This window comes from Oncorhynchus mykiss, chromosome 13 (assembly GCF_057628025.1).
Source record: "Oncorhynchus mykiss isolate SJ-2025 chromosome 13, ASM5762802v1, whole genome shotgun sequence".
Classification (NCBI taxonomy): Eukaryota; Metazoa; Chordata; class Actinopteri; order Salmoniformes; family Salmonidae; genus Oncorhynchus; species Oncorhynchus mykiss.
Window position 1 is genome coordinate 49234863 of NC_143034.1, and position 18360 is coordinate 49253222.

The 18360-nt window shown below is 41.6% G+C and overlaps 1 protein-coding gene across 1 annotated transcript in view; it reads left to right on the forward strand.

Moving 5' to 3' along the window:
* Nucleotides 1-18360, forward strand: part of LOC110485171 (myoferlin) — a 52752-nt gene that overhangs the window by 29317 nt on the left and 5075 nt on the right. Inside the window, exons 31-48 of the mRNA XM_036941044.2 lie at nucleotides 121-208; nucleotides 631-708; nucleotides 1015-1196; nucleotides 3151-3309; nucleotides 4624-4725; nucleotides 4948-5109; nucleotides 7453-7615; nucleotides 7796-7866; nucleotides 8105-8119; nucleotides 8233-8331; nucleotides 10653-10781; nucleotides 11080-11235; nucleotides 11489-11580; nucleotides 11829-11999; nucleotides 13027-13175; nucleotides 13476-13615; nucleotides 14106-14194; nucleotides 17978-18073. Of these exons, the coding sequence (XP_036796939.2) occupies nucleotides 121-208; nucleotides 631-708; nucleotides 1015-1196; nucleotides 3151-3309; nucleotides 4624-4725; nucleotides 4948-5109; nucleotides 7453-7615; nucleotides 7796-7866; nucleotides 8105-8119; nucleotides 8233-8331; nucleotides 10653-10781; nucleotides 11080-11235; nucleotides 11489-11580; nucleotides 11829-11999; nucleotides 13027-13175; nucleotides 13476-13615; nucleotides 14106-14194; nucleotides 17978-18073 (2141 nt within the window). The remainder of the gene's footprint in view (nucleotides 1-120; nucleotides 209-630; nucleotides 709-1014; nucleotides 1197-3150; nucleotides 3310-4623; nucleotides 4726-4947; nucleotides 5110-7452; nucleotides 7616-7795; nucleotides 7867-8104; nucleotides 8120-8232; nucleotides 8332-10652; nucleotides 10782-11079; nucleotides 11236-11488; nucleotides 11581-11828; nucleotides 12000-13026; nucleotides 13176-13475; nucleotides 13616-14105; nucleotides 14195-17977; nucleotides 18074-18360) is intronic.

Genomic DNA, 18360 nt, shown 5'->3' on the forward strand with positions numbered 1-18360 from the left:
TCTGATCGCATTCCCACTTATTGGCAAAAGAGCTGATCTGATTGGTCAAAAGACCAATTAGTGGGAAGAGATCAGACTGGAGGTGTCTTTGTAAACTCAGCGTCTGTGTTTTGTCTACAGGGGGTAGATGTTGATGAGAAGGCCAGTAAGAAGGACGCAGCCAGACTGTTTGGTGCCAACACACCCACCGTTTCCTGTAACTTTGACCGTGAGTAACATTGACCCATGCCAGCTGATTGTAGACACTGATTAAGGGATTAAGGCTGTGGCCACACAGAGATAGATGAAAGAGTATGAAAAACACATATGCATTGGTCACAGTCCTGTTTGTCCATCAAAAAAGTAAACTAATTTACACATGTTGCATAGGAGTTGCATACTTAACAAGATGGACAACATCAGCATTTTTGTTGACAGATAGACATTCATCATCTCCTTTGTTCGTGAAGGTATGACTACACTAGAAAAAACACTGGGCCAAATGTTGTTGTTTTTTATGGACAATCTCTGTCTGGCCACAGCCTAAATGTTGATTTCTCCTCAGATTCCTCCACTCCACTGCCCTTCCTCTCAGGAAGTCTGGGCCCACACTTTTCAGATTACATTAAATCACTATCACTCTCTCTTCAGGGTCGTATATGTACCATCTGAGGGTGTATGTCTATCAGGCCAGGAATCTTATCGCCATGGACAGGGACAGCTTCTCAGGTGAGGAAAATCATAAAATGGAGATAAATGGAGAGCTCACTTTTTTGGGGGAATTTACCAAGCGGGTTGTTATATCCATACCATTTGTTTGTTAGCTAGTTCTTGAGCACCGTCCACATTCTCCTGGCTAGTACTTTTGAAACATCTAAGCAATGCTAGTGGGAACAAACTGGGTTGTTTCCACTAACATTGCATGGGGAAAGAGAGAGGTGGAGGTGGAAGTGTAACCCAATCCTCACAGCAGTTGTAATTGAACCACTAGCTGATTAAATCCGTTGATGACTGTGCTCTGGTCTTCTGCTTCAGATCCCTATGCCCATGTGTCCTTCCTCCATGTGAGTAAGACCACGGAGGTCATCAGGGCCACTCTAAACCCCACCTGGGACCAGACCCTCATCTTTAATGACATTGAGATCTATGGAGACCCCCAGACCATTGCACTCAACCCCCCCAACGTGGTGCTGGAGCTCTACGACAGTGACCAGGTGGTATGTACCCTATCCTACCCTCACTTACCCTACCAGTTGTAGTGTGTTAGAGACACTTACCAGCCGAGCACTGTACATACATGTGATACCCTTATGTATGTGGTCAATGTGTGCGACCACCACTAAGTACATTTCAATGAATCCTGTGAGTCTGAGTCAAGTCAATACATTACGCCCGTCAATTTCCATCCACTGCCTGTTCACCTGGACTTATTCACCTGTGCCCTGTTAGTCTTCTTAACGATCGGAATTCAGTCAACAGGACAGTTGTAAATCATGCAGCATGTTATGTCAAGATCGCAGGTTTTAGAGAAACAACAAATGTTGGTACATAAAAGTGTCTTATATTGGCTGAAAGCTTCAATTATTGTTCATGTAACTGCACTGTCCAATTTACGGTAGCTATTACTGTGACAAAATGCCATGCTATTGTTTGAGGAAAGCTCCAAACAGCAAAACACTTTTTTCACCGCGATAGGTTTGATAAATGCACCTCTGAAGGTGACAAGTGTACTTAAATCAGAGCAAGATTTCAGAATGTATCATCCAACGGGCCCCAGAGATACTGTAACATGAAGTGTCATTAAGTTAGATAGAATCCTTTTTCCTATCCTAAAAAGGTCCATATAGCATGTATGATTGATTTTGTATTTCCACTTGTTTAATTTGCAAAGAAAGGAATCTGTGAAAATCTCATCCTAAACGTTGTTTCAACCAGCCAAATCACGTTTGTATGTATTCCTCAGAGATCCTAGAAGGTAACAAGTCTTCACTATATCATTAGGGGTGTAGTGTATCCTATAGGACACCATATTTGGTCAGAGAGCGAAGCCTTCATGGCACGCCGATGACGCGGGCGGTCATCACTTGAACGACTGTATCTTTGTCAAATAAGCACCAATCGGGATCAAACAAAGCTAGCTAGATAGCCAATGAACTGGGAATTTACGGGAATATCCGGAAACCATGTATGTGTCGTAAAATGTAGCTTCTAACCTTGTACGACAGCATGCCTTTTCATTTTAGAAAAAAATGATAAGGATATTCAGAGTTATTTTGTTGTTTTGCAAATGTTGAACTTATAATATGGCTACTAATACTTAGAAAGCTAAATCAAAGTCCAAATATACAGATTTGACGATATTCTTGCAGTAAAATGTAATATGAATGCAAATGTTTCCTTTGCGATTTGCCCAAATGTACCTGGGGACTTCACACTAAAAGTATTGTAGTTCACTGATACTTCAAGTTTTCCATCTGAAACTTTGCACATACACTGATGCCATCCTGTGGACACTATCGGAATTACAACCAGAGTGATGGCTAGAGCTGTGACCTTTCTCTTTCATTTCAAAGATGGTAGTAAAAAAAAAACAGTTGTTTTTTTCTTTGTATTTTCTTCTACCAAAACTAGCGTGTTAAATTCTCCTACATTCAATTCACATTTCCTCAAATGTCAGTGTTTTCTTTCAAATGGTACCAAGAAAATGCATATCCTTGCTTCAGGGACTGAGCTTCAGGCAGTTAGATTTGGTATGTCATTTAGGCGAAAATTGAAAAAAAGGGGGCTATCCCTCTCCAGCCCTGTCTATTTCAACAGTGTCATATTGTAAGTTCAATAATATTTTGATACCATTGTTTTTGACTAGTGCAAGCAGTTGATACCGATCTAGTTATCTGTTATTATTTTTCTTTTTAGCATGTATGTTGGAAGCATCTGTCCTTGTAGACAAAAAAGAAAAACTGTTGTGTTTGTGTTTTTCTTTACTGTTACTCTTGTACAATTAGCTAGTTATTTTTTAAGGTTTTACTTGAAATTATCTGGATATGTAGATGTTTTGCCTACTTTAGTTGAATGCACTGATTGCAAGTTGCTCTGAAAAAGAGTGTCTGCTAAATGTACTGAAATGTAAATGTAGATGCTACATATCCCTGTGCTGTGTCCGACTCTCAGGGTAAAGACGAGGCCATGGGTCGCTGTACGTGCCCCCCTGTGGTGAAGCTGAACCTCGGCACGGTGGTCTCCCCCAAACTGCTGTGGTTCCCCGTCACCAAGAAAGGCCGCAGCGCAGGAGAGATGCTGGTGGCTGCTGAGCTATTGCTGAAAGACAAGGTAAAGTACTACCCAGCTAGCACACAATGTTCTGAGAACCATATGTTTCTTAGAGCTTCGTGGTCCTATGTTTATTTAGCATACAACCTTCCCGCAACTTTCTGGGAATGGTGCTGGATAGTTGCTTGGCCTTGGAACATTCTCAGCACATTTAAGGAAACTGACAAAACACTTTATTTTCTTGGAATTTCATTACTTTAACAGAACGTTTCCAAAAGTTCAAAGATGGTTACATTCAATTAAAATGCTGGTAATGTTCTAGGAACGTTCTCCAATTTGTTTGACATTGGAATGTTCTGCAATATTTCTGAGAACGTTAAGAATCAACAATTCTTCTGTGGGAATTTCAGTACTTCAGAATAACTTTTCTTACAGGTTTCCTCATGGTTCTATTTAAAGTCATGTTGTCACATTGTTTGGGGAACATTAAGAAAACGTTTGTTTGTAACGCTCAGAGAAAGTTTTTAGAATGTATGTTAAACATATACATTCCATTCTTCTCAGCATCAACATCAGCATCAACAAAACTCTCTCTGTCCTCTGTCTTGTTAAGTGATCTTAATGTGTACCTGTTTCCTTTGAAGTGGGGTCTGTTTGTAGATTAAAATTAACACCTTTGTATGAGTTAAAAAAAATATGGCATGCTAGCTCCAACCTGGTGGTACAGTGGGCTAATTCCATGGATAGAGAACAGAAGCTCATAGGTTTGCATATCACTGATGCTGTGCCACAATAAATGCATGATTAATGCCTATGCAAATTCATTTTCATGTGTCCTATCTGTGCTTGGAGTTCAAAACATTTAACCCAAACTAAGCTAGCAGTTTTATTAAAAGTCTCAGAAGGTTTTTTAATTGTCTTCAAATAACCTAGAATTTCCATTCTCTGAAAGTTTTGAAAATTGCCAGGGAAACTTTCAGAGAACCATAATAATACATTCTCAGAACCTCCCTGCAACTTAAAAAAGGTGAAATTTTCACTTACGTTCTAAGAACGTGGCTTCTCTACCAGAACAAAAGTGAAACCAAAAAAGTATGTTCCCACAACTTCCAATGAAGCAAATATGCTAGCTGGGTAGTGCCCAGTGTTGCAGTGTTGTTAAGGTGAAAGTTGCGCCTAACCACAGATCTAGGATCAGGTTTCTTGACCCCTAACCTCACGCGCCAGGCGGGTGGAAAATATCTGACTGTGTGTCAGTGGTTGATGCAACTTCCACCAACTCCAGTCCAGGTAGAGTTACTGTAGAGTACTTTTTTTGTGAAAATCACGATTTAAAATACAATTAATTGATTGATTGATGTTTATTACTTTTAGGCCAATGAGAGTGACTTGCCCCTGGTGCCCCCCAGACGAGGAGCAACACTCTACATGGTTCCCCAAGGAATCAGGCCTGTCGTACAGCTTACCGCCATCGAGGTTAGGCCTCAGGCAGCCCGTAACACCATCACACACACACACACACTCACATGCACGCTTGCGCATGCATGAACTCCTACACACACAACAAAGACATGAACACACACACACAAGTACACATTCACACACATAAAGACACACACACATTCTCCTGCGTGCGTGTGTGTGTACATGCACATTCTTGCTCATGTGTGTGCGGTGTGTGTGTGTGTTGTGTCCTAGATCTTAGCCTGGGGTCTGAGGAACATGAAGACCTACCAGTTGGCCACAGTCACCTCTCCCAGTCTCATGGTGGAGTGTGGGGGGGAGGTCGTCCAGACGGCCGTCATCAAGAACATCAAGAAGAACCCCAACTTCCCCGGATCTGTCCTCTTCTTTAAAGTGGTACTGCAACTTCCCTTCAAACTCAGTGTACTGTACAGTTCTGTACAGTTCTCTCCATGAGATATACTATTAATATCAGGGACTGGAAGGAGAAGACAAATGCTCTCGATGTCAACAAAGTGACTGAATGAACGTGACATGAATGTACTATATTTTAGTGGTATTTAGTGGTATTTTAACTGTACACCATACGTACTATAGTTTTGTATCCAAGTTGATACTTAACTAGTTTGGTCTCAGATATGTTTGTGTTTGACATTGACAATGACCATAGGAGCTGGCAAGACAACACAAACAGGTCTAGGACTAGGCTAATCTTTAACTTCTTGGCGCTACCCATCCCGTTAGCGGGATCATTTTCGTCAGCAACCTCTGAATAGCATCGCACAACAGTCAAATAATATTACTGAAAAATATTCATATTCATGAAATCACAAGTGCAATATTGCAAAACACAGCTTAGCCTTTTGTTAATCCACCTGTCGTCTCAGATTTTGAAATTATGCTTTACAGCAAAAGCAATCCAAGCGTTTGTGTAAGTTTATCGATAGCCTAGCATAGCATTATGTACACTTAGCATCAGGAAGCTTGGTCACGAAAATCAGAAAAGCAATCAAATTAATAATTTACCTTTGATGATCTTCGGATGTTTTCACTCACAAGACTCCCAGTTACACAACAAATGTTCCTTTTGTTCCATAAAGATTATTTTTATACCCAAAATACCAACGTTTGTTTGTCGCGTTATGTTCTGAAATCCACAGGAAAGAGCGGTCACGACAACACAGTATATTCCAAATAATATCCATAATGTCCACAGAAACATGTCAAACGTTTTTATAATCAATCCTCATGTTGTTTTTAAAATATATATTCGATAATATATCAACCGAGTGTGTAGGTTTTTCAATAACAGTGGGAGAAACAATGGCGGCTTTACTCAATTGCGCAAAAACTCACTCTGAGAGCCCCCACCTATCCACTTACACAATGTGATCCTTCACGATCATTTTTCAAAATAAAAGCCTGAAACTGTCTAAAGACTGACACCTTAGGGAAGCCATAGAAAAATGAATCTGGTTGATATCCCTTTGAATGGAGGATAGGCTTGCATAGGAACAGAGAGCTTTCAAAATAAGAGGCACTTCCTGATTGGATTTTCCTTTGGCTTTCGCCTGCAATATCAGTTCTGTTATATTCACAGACAATATTTTTATTGGAAACTTTAGAGTGTTTTCTATCCTAATCTGACAATCATATGCATATTCTAGTGTCTGGGGCTGAGAAATAGGAAGTTTCAAATGGGTAAGTTTTTTAGCCTAAAACAAAAATACTGCCCCCTACACGCAAAAGGTTAAAGCTGAAATCCACGAAAGGCTTCACTGGTCGCCTCGCAGGTTGACGTTTATTGTCCTGGAGGCAGAACTGTGTAATTTCCCCTTAGATAGGAAAGGGAATTCAACTGAAATGTGTCTTCCGCATTTAATCCCACCCCTCTGAATCAGAGAGGTGCATAGGGCTGCCTTAATTGATATCCACGTCTTCGGCGCCTGGGGAACAGTGGATTAACTGCCTTGCTCAGGGGCAGAATGAGAGATTTTTACCTTGTCAGCTTGGGGATTCGATCCAGCAACCTTTCGGCAAGCTGCAAAGTCAAAATTGGCTCTATTCTAAAAATAGGTTAGGGTTAGGCATTAGGGTTAGCAGTGTGGTTAATGTTAAGGTTAGGTTTAAAATGAGATTTTATGACTTTGTGACTTTGCCAGCTAGTGACCACGCTGCAGAGCTGCCTCCAGAAAATGATTCATGACAAAAAATGCTAACCTGCGTTCGCCCCAGGCACATTTGTTAATGTTTTTGTAACAGAGGAGATGAGCATCCATCATGGTAAAAATAAATTATCCTAGTGCGTACTCTGATGTTCTAGCATTCCTGCAATGATGTCAGAACCAAGTAAACAGCATTCGTTGCTTGAAATAATGTCTTTGTTGTTGTAATATCTCAAACGGACGTGGAATTATCACCACTACAGATTCCAGCTTTAAGGACCCCGATTATTGATGCATTTTCCATCCCAATGAAACATTACTTAGGTTGAAATGTTTGACAACCATTAAGATAAACCAGTTGAAATGTCTCTGCATTTAAGCTGATTGATATTATGCTTTCTGTTTAATTGATTGATTGTCTTCGATCCGATCCTATAGTTCATGCACTAACTGTAAGTCGCTAAGACCGTCTGCTCAATGTCTAATATGGATATGTAAAATGTAGTTTCTGTATCACTGGTAACACTGAGTTGTCTGAGCCAGGTTAACCCTACCTCCCTCCCCCTACCCCCAGCTCCTACCCAAAGAGGAGATATACACCCCTCCCATCGTTCTGAAGGTGATCGACCACCGGCCCTTCGGTAGGAAGCCCATTGTGGGCCAGTGTACCCTCTCCCTGGAGGAGTTCCGCTGTGACCCTTACGTCACCAATGCTGAGGTGGCCATGTCTTCCAAAGGTACACACATACAAACAGAACCACGTATGCACGCACACAAATACGCATGAACGTATCCACGAATGTGCACACAGATACACACACACACACATCCACACACAACATTGCTAAAGTACTGTACTGTATGTGTCAACTCTATTTACTACCCCCTTTCTTTTCTGTTGTGTATTATTGTAATAGTGGCCATGATGGCAGCAACTCAAGGAGACATCATCATTAACATGGAGGATAGGCCCATCCTTAATACTGAGGTAGCTACTGTAAAACTCATAAAGGACTTTACAGTATTAGCTTGTGTTGTGTTGTTTTATCAGAAATGTACCAGCACTGTAGCCTGGGTGCCATGCTGTTTCTGCTGTCTTGTAAAAATAGCTTGGCATGACAATGAGTGACAAAGAGTTGACAAGATGGTACAAACAGATCTGGGATCAGGCTAACGTGTTGTGTGGTTACACATTCTGATGGTTTTTATTCTGTTTTTCTTCTTAGCTCCACAAAGAGAAGGTGAGATTTTTCCTTTTTATGAATACATATGATCAAGGACGGAAAGAATGGAGGATTTGACCGAGTCAAAATGTGCTGTTATTGAGGCTTATTTGAGTCTGCCTGTTTTGCAGGAGGAGGAGGCAGTTGACTGGTGGAGTAAGTTCTATGCCTCTGTGGGAGAGCACGAGAAGTGTGGGCCGTACCTCAAAAAAGGATACGACACCCTAAAGGTACAGTGAGAACGATCTACCACTTCTGTCTCCGAGACTGAAAGGTTTTGAGTTGACCTGTTTTTTTTTTTGGAAGTCTCTTTTGTCTATGGTCACAAGGATTGTTCATAGGACTTTTCCCGTCAATATTTAACACCCACCTGGGTTTTACACGACAACCTGTATAATGGTGATGCTGTGAGAAATGTGTGTTTTCTTATATGATTGATGGTGTGAATTGTGTGTATCGTCTCAGGTGTATCAGGGTAGTACAATACAGCCAGGTCCCAAATGATTGACACTCTTGATTAGCTGTAAAGACTGTATACAATTAATAATACAAATACTGAGCTATATTGTATGCTTAAAGATATTGGTCAATTATATTTCCAGATCCTTGATATCCTTCTCTTATGGATGGCCCTCTTCAATTCAAACCACCGGTTTTCAATGGGGTTCAAGTCTGGAGACTGAAATGGTCATTGTAAAATGTTGATTTTGTGGTCAATTAAACATTTCTTTGTGGATGTTGATGTGTGCTTGGGCTATTGTCTCGCTAGAAGATTTACTTGCAGCCAAATTTCAGCCTCCTGGCAGAAGAAACCAGGTTTTTTGGCTAAAATTTCCTGGTACTTGGTAAAGTTCATGATGCCGTTGACCTTAACAAGGGCCCCAGGTCCAGTGGAAACAAAATAGCCACATAACATCAAAGATCCACCGCCATATTTTACGGTAGCTATAAGGTTATTTTCTGCATACGCATCCTTCTTTCGATTCCAAATCCACCACTGGTGTACATGGCCAAAGAGCTTTATATTCATGTCATCTGACCATCGCACCGCCTGGAGTTTGCTAAATGGTATTGGCACTTGGTCAGATGACATGAAAAAAGAGCTCTTTGGCCACGAAATCAACATCTTGCTATGGCCATCTCAGTCTCCGGTCTTGAACCCCATTGAAAACCTGTGGTTTGACTTGAAGAGGGCCGTCCATAAGAGAAGGATATCAAGGATCTGGAAAGATTCTGTATGGAGGAATAGTCTAAGATCCCTCCCAATGTGTTCTCCAATGTTATAAAACATTTTTGGAAAAGGCTTAGGGTCCTTATCATCGTAAGGGGAGGGTGCTGGAGTATTGAAAACGGGTCCTTATCATCGTAAGGGGAGGGTGCTGGAGTATTGAAAACGGGTCCTTATCATCGTACGGGGAGGGTGCTGGAGTATTGAAAACGGGTCCTTATCCTCATAAGGGGAGGGTGCTGGAGTATTGAAAACGGGTCCTTATCATCGTAAGGGGAGGGTGCTGGAGTATTGAAAACGGGTCCTTATCATCGTACGGGGAGGGTGCTGGAGTATTGAAAACGGGTCCTTATCATCGTAAGGGGAGGGTGCTGGAGTATTGAAAACGGGTCCTTATCCTCATAAGGGGAGGGTGCTGGAGTATTGAAAACGGGTCCTTATCCTCATAAGGGGAGGGTGCTGGAGTATTGAAAACGGGTCCTTATCATCGTAAGGGGAGGGTGCTGGAGTATTGAAAACGGGTCCTTATCCTCATAAGGGGAGGGTGCTGGAGTATTGAAAACGGGTCCTTATCATCGTAAGGGGAGGGTGCTGGAGTATTGAAAACGGGTCCTTATCATCGTACGGGGAGGGTGCTGGAGTATTGAAAACGGGTCCTTATCATCGTAAGGGGAGGGTGCTGGAGTATTGAAAACGGGTCCTTATCCTCATAAGGGGAGGGTGCTGGAGTATTGAAAACGGGTCCTTATCCTCATAAGGGGAGGGTGCTGGAGTATTGAAAACGGGTCCTTATCATCGTAAGGGGAGGGTGCTGGAGTATTGAAAACGGGTCCTTATCCTCATAAGGGGAGGGTGCTGGAGTATTGAAAACGGGTCCTTATCATCGTACGGGGAGGGTGCTGGAGTATTGAAAACGGGTCCTTATCATCGTAAGGGGAGGGTGCTGGAGTATTGAAAACGGGTCCTTATCATCGTAAGGGGAGGGTGCTGGAGTATTGAAAACGGGTGCCAATAATTTTGACACCTATCTTAAAAAAAAAAAAATGTTATTACTTGTTTAACAAAGTCTCTTTCACGGAGCAATTGTATTAGAATAAATAACAATATATCTCAGTGTTTGTATTATTTATTTTATACTGTCTTTTTTTTGTTATATTTATCGAGGGAGCCAATCATTTTGATTTGTGTGGGTCTGTGTCTGTCTGTGTCTGTGTATCTGTGCGTGTGTCTTAAGGTGTTTCAGGTTGTATGATGTGTGTTTGTCCTCAACATATTAAGTTATGTGTCCTCGTGTATAACAGTGTGATGTGTGTGTTTTGCCAGGTGTATGAAGGGGAGCTGGAGGAGGTCCCAGATTTCCGAGGGCTGACAGATTTCTGTAAAACGTTCCGACTGCAGCGGGGGAAGACTGAGGATGAGGACGACGACCCCTCAGTGGTCGGAGAGTTCAAGGTGATCACAGACCTATTTTTCCTTTAGGAATGTATGATCCTTCGTGTGTACATGTCATCCTGTTAAGATATATTTTCAAGGGAGTTCTGTCCAGAGCCTGTTTTCAATAACAAGGAGACATGGACTGGGGGCCTTTTAAAGCCCTGCACATACAGCTGGTGGGGGGGGAAACAACATTACATAGAACCAATGATAAAACATCCTTATTTTCTCCACTTTATATGTGGACACCAGCCTAAGTATTGACACCTAGCCTGACTTTTGACCCCTGACCCTGCTGGTGTCTCCTGTGCTGTAGGGCTCGTTCCGGGTGTACCCCTTATCTGATGACCCAGGGGTGCCAGCCCCACCACGCCAGTTCAGAGAGCTGCCTGAGAGTGGGTTGCAGGAGTGCCTGGTCAGGATCTACGTGGTGCGATGCATGGACCTGCAGCCTAAAGACAACAACGGCATGGTGAGTGGACGCCAAACACAGTCTTAGAGACTCTACACACTGAGAACACTTCCAACGCGATCCTGGATCAGGCTTATGTCAAAAGCTGAATTAATTTCAATTTTCAGCTGAGCGTTTTTGCAGCGCATATACATACGTTTGCCCCTCCCCCTCACCAACCAACAGTTCTCATTAAAATAGATGACTTATATAGCCTTTTCCCACACAAACACCACACCATATTTCAACATTTGTGTTTGTTTTTGGTTTTTAGTGTGACCCTTACATCAAGATCTCTTTGGGGAAGAAAACAAAAGATGACAGGGATGACTACACACCAAACACCCTCAATCCAGAGTTTGGCAGGTAAACATTTTTATTTAACCATATTTAAGTAGGCAAGTCAGTTAAGAACAAATTCTTATTTTACAATGATGGCCTACAGTAGTAGTTTTAACGAAAAACTGAAACTGTTGAATGAAGGAAGGACTTAATGAATGGATGGATGAATGAGTTATTATGAAATGTATCAAGTTGTTTCAGCCAAGTGAAATCAATAATGCACACAGAAGTGTACCTGACCAAGTTAACCTCTTCTCTTCCTCTTGTGTCAGGATGTTTGAGCTGTCCTGTTTCCTCCCTCAAGACAAAGACCTGAAGATAGCCGTGTACGACTATGACTTGCTCAGCCGAGATGAGAAAGTGGGAGAGACGGTCATTGACCTGGAGAACAGACTCCTCTCCCGCTTCGGCGCCTACTGCGGCCTGCCGCAGTCCTACTGCATGTGAGTGTGTATGTGCATGTCTGTCCGTCTGTACGACTGTCAGTTATAAAGGTCTCTCATTCCAACTTTCCCACTCTGTCTCAGATCTGTTGAATTTATGTTTCATGACTTTTAATTGCATGTAGTTTCCTAACTTTTATTCTGGCCTAATCCAGCCCCCACTAGAGAATTCTATTGTATTACACTACCGTTCAAAAGTTTGGCGTCACTTCGAAATGTCCTTGTAAATGACTATTGTAGCTGGAAACGGCAGATTTTTTATGGAATATCTACATAGGCGTACAGAGGCCCATAATCACCAACCATCACTCCTCTGTTCCAATGACACGTTTTAAAAGGCTAACTGATCATTAGAAAACCCTTTTGCAATTATGTTAGCACAGCTGAAAACTGTATTTTTAATGTACTTGTCCTCTTGCTCAGTTGTGCACTGGGGCCTCCCACTCCTCTTTATATTCTGGTTAGGGCCAGTTTGCGCTGTTCTGTGAAGGGAGTAGTACACAGCGTTGTATGAGATCTTCAGTTACTTGGCCTTTTCTCGCATGGAATAGCCTTCATTTCTCAGAACAAGAACAGACTGACGAGTTTCAGAAGAAAGTTCTCTGTTTCTGGCCATTTTGAGCCTGTATTCGAACCCACAAATGCTGATGCTACAGATACTCAACTAGTCTAAAGAAGACCAGTTTTATTGCTTCTTTAATCAGAACAACAGATTTCAGCTGTGCTAACATAATTTCAAAAGGGTTTTCTAATGATCAATTAACCTTTTAAAATTATAAACTTGGATTAGCAAACACCGTGCCATCAGAACACACAAGTGATGGTTGCTGATAATGAGCCCCTGTACACCTATGTAGATATTCCATAAAAAATCAGCCATTTCCAGCTACAATAGTCATTTACAAAATTAACAATGTCTACACTGTATTTCTGATCAATGTTATGTTATTTTAATGGACAGAAAATGTGTTTTCTTTGAAAAACAAGGACATTTCTAAGTGACCCCAAATATAACATTACAAAACAGCTCAGGGACCAACCAGTGGAGGGATCAGCTGAAACCTTCCCAGATCCTGGAGAACCTGGCCAGACTGAGAGGGATCCCTTCACCCCGCACCTCTGCTGACGGCAGCACACTCTCCTTCGGGGGGAAAGACTACAGCCTGCTGGACTTTGGTACAGAAAACCCCTAAGTAGCAAATCACACGTTAACTTGAGGGATCACTCTAGACCTCCAAGTAAACCATCCATTTCAATGTGAGATTTGCCCAATAAGTTAGCATTCAACCATCTGAGTTACATTCAGTTCTATTAGAGGAGTTCCACAGATAAAGCAGAAAGAATAAATATATATATTTTTTTTTAAATACATGTGGCATTTGGCATTTTACTTCAACCACAACATAGTGAATGTGTTAGTCATCTGAACGTCAACCCAAACTTGTCTCCTGACTGAGTTGTGTGTCCTGTCGCTAGAGGCCAACAGAGTCATCCACCAGCACCTGGGTCCAGCCAGGGAGAGGATGGCCCTGCATGTCCTCAGTAAACAGGGTCTGGTGCCAGAGCATGTGGAAACCAGGACTCTCTACAGTACTTACCAACCTACACTGTCCCAGGTTAGTACCTTATTTCCTTTTTTCCGATGACACTTTCTAAGAGCCGTCATTGTAAGCCGTTGTAAATGTTTATAAGTGCTTCATAAAGCTTATGAGCATGTCAAAAAAATGCATTTAGAAGTAATGAAATGCTTATAGTTTATTATAGTTATTATAAAGTGTTTCCTTATTGCCCTCATGAAACGTCCAAACATTGTACTGCATTATCAGGCCACGTTATCGAAGAAAAAAGATATGTGGTGTTTGTTTGTTGTGTGACAGCATGACATTGTCTAGAGCAGTGCTTCTCAAACCTCTCCTCGGGGACCCCCAGACGTTTCACCATTTTGTTGTAGCTCTGAACAAGCACATCTGATTCAAGTAGTAAGGGCTTGATGTTGAGTTGACAAGTTGAATCAGCTTTGCTAGCTCTGGGGGGTCCCCAAGGAGAGATTTGAGAAAGGCGGGTCTAGAGAATACTTACCAATTGTATTGTCTTTCCCATCGTTAGGGAAAGATTCAGATGTGGGTGGACATCTTCCCCAAGAGCCTGGGTTTACTGGGACCTCCCTGCCACATTACTCCACGCAAAGCCAAGAAGTGAGGGCCTTTATTACATTCATTCAAAAATAAAGACCCTGCACAGTCAAAATCATATTTATCATCATATTTGGATGAAACCAGATCAAAGTGGGATGACCAAAGTATGAGAAATGACTGGTGCTGGTACATTGATGAAGTTTGATCATACACTTACTGGCTTCCTCCTCTGTGTTAAAAACTTGAACTCAGGAGGCAGGGTTAATTGAGGCTTTATATGACATCACATACATTTTTATTCACCTCCTTTTAAACACACCAATGGTAACGTCTTATTCTCTTACCTAATTTAAATAAGTACCACCTTGCAACCATCATTGGTGCCAAAATTTGACTGCAGGGTGTCAGCAAATATAATTACTGTTTTCCCCTATTCATCTATAGCAAAGTTATTTATAGGTTTCCTCTTTCATTTGTGTCTGGTGTTAGCCAGTTAATGGCTAGCTAGGTCATCAGCCAGCATGGGAAAAAAGGGGGAAAGGGTCGTTCAAAACTCCTACGCAGTATAGGAGATAGGACCAATAGGACCAAGTCATTGTTTTACAAGTCACAAGTAAGTCTCAAGTCTTAGCACTCAAGTCAAGTCTCAAGTCAAGACCGAAAAGTCTCAAGTCCTAAACTTTGAGTTTCGAGTCCAAGTCATAATGTGCTCTTCACCAAATGTAATACCATTTCATATTTTTAACAAGAGTAATATTTAGTATATTACATTTACGCAAATCATGAATGCTTTTAAAAATATATACATTTTATTGCTTTCCAAATGAACTTTATATTTCCATGGCGATCGACTATTGAGGATCGCTATGGGGCGCAATCGGGCGATATAGGCTTGTACACAATCACCCACCCTTAACACATACTCACACACACCACACACACACCCTCTCTGTGTATGGTTACAGTAGACTTACGTTACATCAGACAGGATTTAGACTACCAACTGCCTAGCCAGTTGTAGCTCAATCTTGCAATGATCCCATTCCCGCACAGACTGACTGTGTGGACGCTCATTGATTTAACGTTACGTTAGCCTACATGCTACACTAGCAAAGTTATAAATTGTATAGCTGTTGGCTATATTAGCCACGCTTTACCGTTCTTTGTGTAGCTTCAAATGTCGAACAAAGTTGTAAGTTGTTGCGCCTCCGTCTGCAATATAATTCCCGCATGTTTTGGAAGTTGCAATCCGTTTTTTGTTGATAAAGCGTAGTCTTTATATCTGAAAATAATCATTTTGGGTATCATCTTTCCAAGGGCTTCATCTGAATTTACCCACCGGTGTTCCTCTGCACTGCCATGCACAACTTTTTCTTAGCTGGCACAATTTGATTGGCTGCTGTCCGATTCAAACTGTAATCCGTTAAATGAAGAGTTGATGCTTTATTTTATGCATATTTTTTTATATTTGGGCTTGGGGAAGGTATCATCAAGTAAGTTCGAATCAAAAGGCTCAAGTCCAAGGTAAGTCACGAGTCATTGGTGTTAAAGTCAAAGTCGAGTTGCAAGTCATCATATTTGTGACTCGAGTCTGACTCGAGTCCAAGTCATGTGACTCGAGTCCACACCTCTGGGAGATAATAATTGATAGTCATGGTTTATGAACATGGTCTAGCAGTCAAGGTGCCTTCGGAAAGTATTCAGACCCCTTTACTTTTTCCACATTTTGTTACGTTACAGCCTTGTTCTAAAATTGATTTAATAAAACAATTTCATTAGCAATCTACACACAATACCCCATAATGACAGAACGAAAACAGGTATACAATTTTTGGGCAAATGTATTAAAAATAAAAAAACAAAAATACCTTATTTACATAAGTATTCTGACCATTTGCTATGAGACTTGATATTGAGCTCAGGTGCATCCTGTTTCCATTGATCATCCGTGATAGGTTTCTACAACTTGATTGGAGTCCACCTGTGTTAAATTCAATTGATTGGACATGATTTGGAAAGGCACACACCTGTCTATATAAGGTCCTACAGTTGACAGTGCATGTCAGAGCAAAAACCAAGCCATGATGTCCAAGGAATTGTCCATAGAGCTCTGAGACAGGAATGTGTCGAGGCACAGATCTGGGGAAGGGGGCCAAAACATTTCTGCAACATTGAAGGTCCCTAAGAACACAGTGGTCTCCATCATTCTTAAATGAAAGAAGTTTGGAGCCACAAAGACTCTTCCTAGAGCTGGCCTCGGTCAGGGAGGTGGTCACTCTGACAGAGCTCTAGAGTTGATCTGTGGAGATTGGGGAACCTTCCAGAAGGACAACCATCTCTGCAGCACTCCACCAATCAGGCTTTTATGGTAGAGTGGCCAGACAGAAGCCACTCCTCAGTAAAAGGCACATGACAGCTCGTTTGGGAGTTTGCCAAAAGGCACCTAAAGACTCTCAGACCATGAGAAACAACATTCTCTGTTCTGATGAAACCAAGTTTGAACTCTTTGGCCTGAATGCCAAGCGTCACGTCTGGAGGAAACCTGGCACCATCCCTACGGTGAAGCATGGTGGTTGCAGCATCATGCTGTGGGGATGTTTATCTGCGGCAGGGACTGAGAGACTAGTCAGGATCGAGGCAAAGATGAACGGAGTAATGTACAGAGAGATCCTTGATGAAAACCTGCTCCAGAGCACTCAGGACCTCAGACTGGGGCGACGGTTCACCTTCCAACAGGACAACGAGCCCAAGCACACAGCCAAGATAATGCAGTATTGGCTTCGGGACAAGTTTCTGAATGTCTTTGAGTGGCCCAGCCAGAGCCCAGAGTTGAACGCGATCTAACATCTCTGGAGAGACCTGAAAATAGCTGTGCACCAACGCTCCCCATCCAACCTGACATAGCTTGAGAGGATCTGCGGAGAAGAATGTGAGAAACTCCCCAAATACAGGTGTGCCAAGCTTGTAGCTTCATACCCAAGAAGACACAAGGCTGTAGTTGCTGCCAAAGGTGCTTCAACAAAGTACTGAGTAAAGCGTCTGAATACTTATGTAAATGTGATATTTCTGTTTTTTATTTGTAATAAATGAGCAAAAACAACAACAAAAAAATGATTGGGGTATTGGAGGTATTATCAATTTTAGAACAAGGCTGTAACATAACAAAAACATATATATATATATATATATATTATATATATATATTCTATGAGGTGTACCCAGACCTCACTCCATCCAGTTTCAAATGAAATATGAACTAGATAGCTAGCTTGATAAATCAGTGCTGACAATTCCATCTTGGCTAGCTAACTCAATTATACAGGCATCATTATGTATATATATTTATGCTGTTACAATAACCAAACAGTTGGAAAAACAAATAATTTGTGAAACCATCATGTGATGTATGACAAGATTGGGATGTTGCATACAACTTAAATGCTGTTTGAGTTGCTTGGATGATCTCACTGGAACACTGCTCACTGTGTCCAAGTTTCATAACATAGGTGTTTCAAAGAACTGTCAGTCAAGATGAGCTCCCTCCCACTCCGGCTATTAGCTCTCCACCCACACCGCCTGTCTTTCCACTATTACTGATAGTTCCACATGAGAGAACATATATTTTGGTCACTCATAAGGCTATTTTAAATGGGAATCAGGATGACTGTGCGTGAATGGTGTCAATCTCATAGACTCTCAGTTCTTCCATTCTCAGCTCTGCTCATGAATTTGCGCAGTTACATCCCCACCTCACACCTTTACATTTACCAAACAAAGTGGCAGTGTTAGGCTGTTTATTGAAATGGCAGATTGAGCCTTTATGTGTATGATATTTTTCAACAGGTACTTCATGCGGGCTATCGTCTGGAACACCACTGATGTCATACTAGATGAGACCAGCATCACCGGAGAGAATATGAGTGACATTTACGTCAAAGGGTACGGCAGAGCATGATTGGCTACTCAATGGTACAGTATTGAGTGATTGGCTTCTCATACGGATCATACTGTATTGCTGTTCAAGCAAGGGTTGTAAAACCCTATATTTTAAGTGTGCAAAAAAATAAGTGAAAACCATGTGAACAGCTGTCCATCTACTTTAGATCTAGGTGCTGGTTCTAGCAGGAAAACCTAGGTGTCCAAAACAAATGTAAAGAAATACACACAAGTAAAGACACAACCAACTTTGACTTCATAATTATGTTGAAATGTTTTCATTGCAGAGT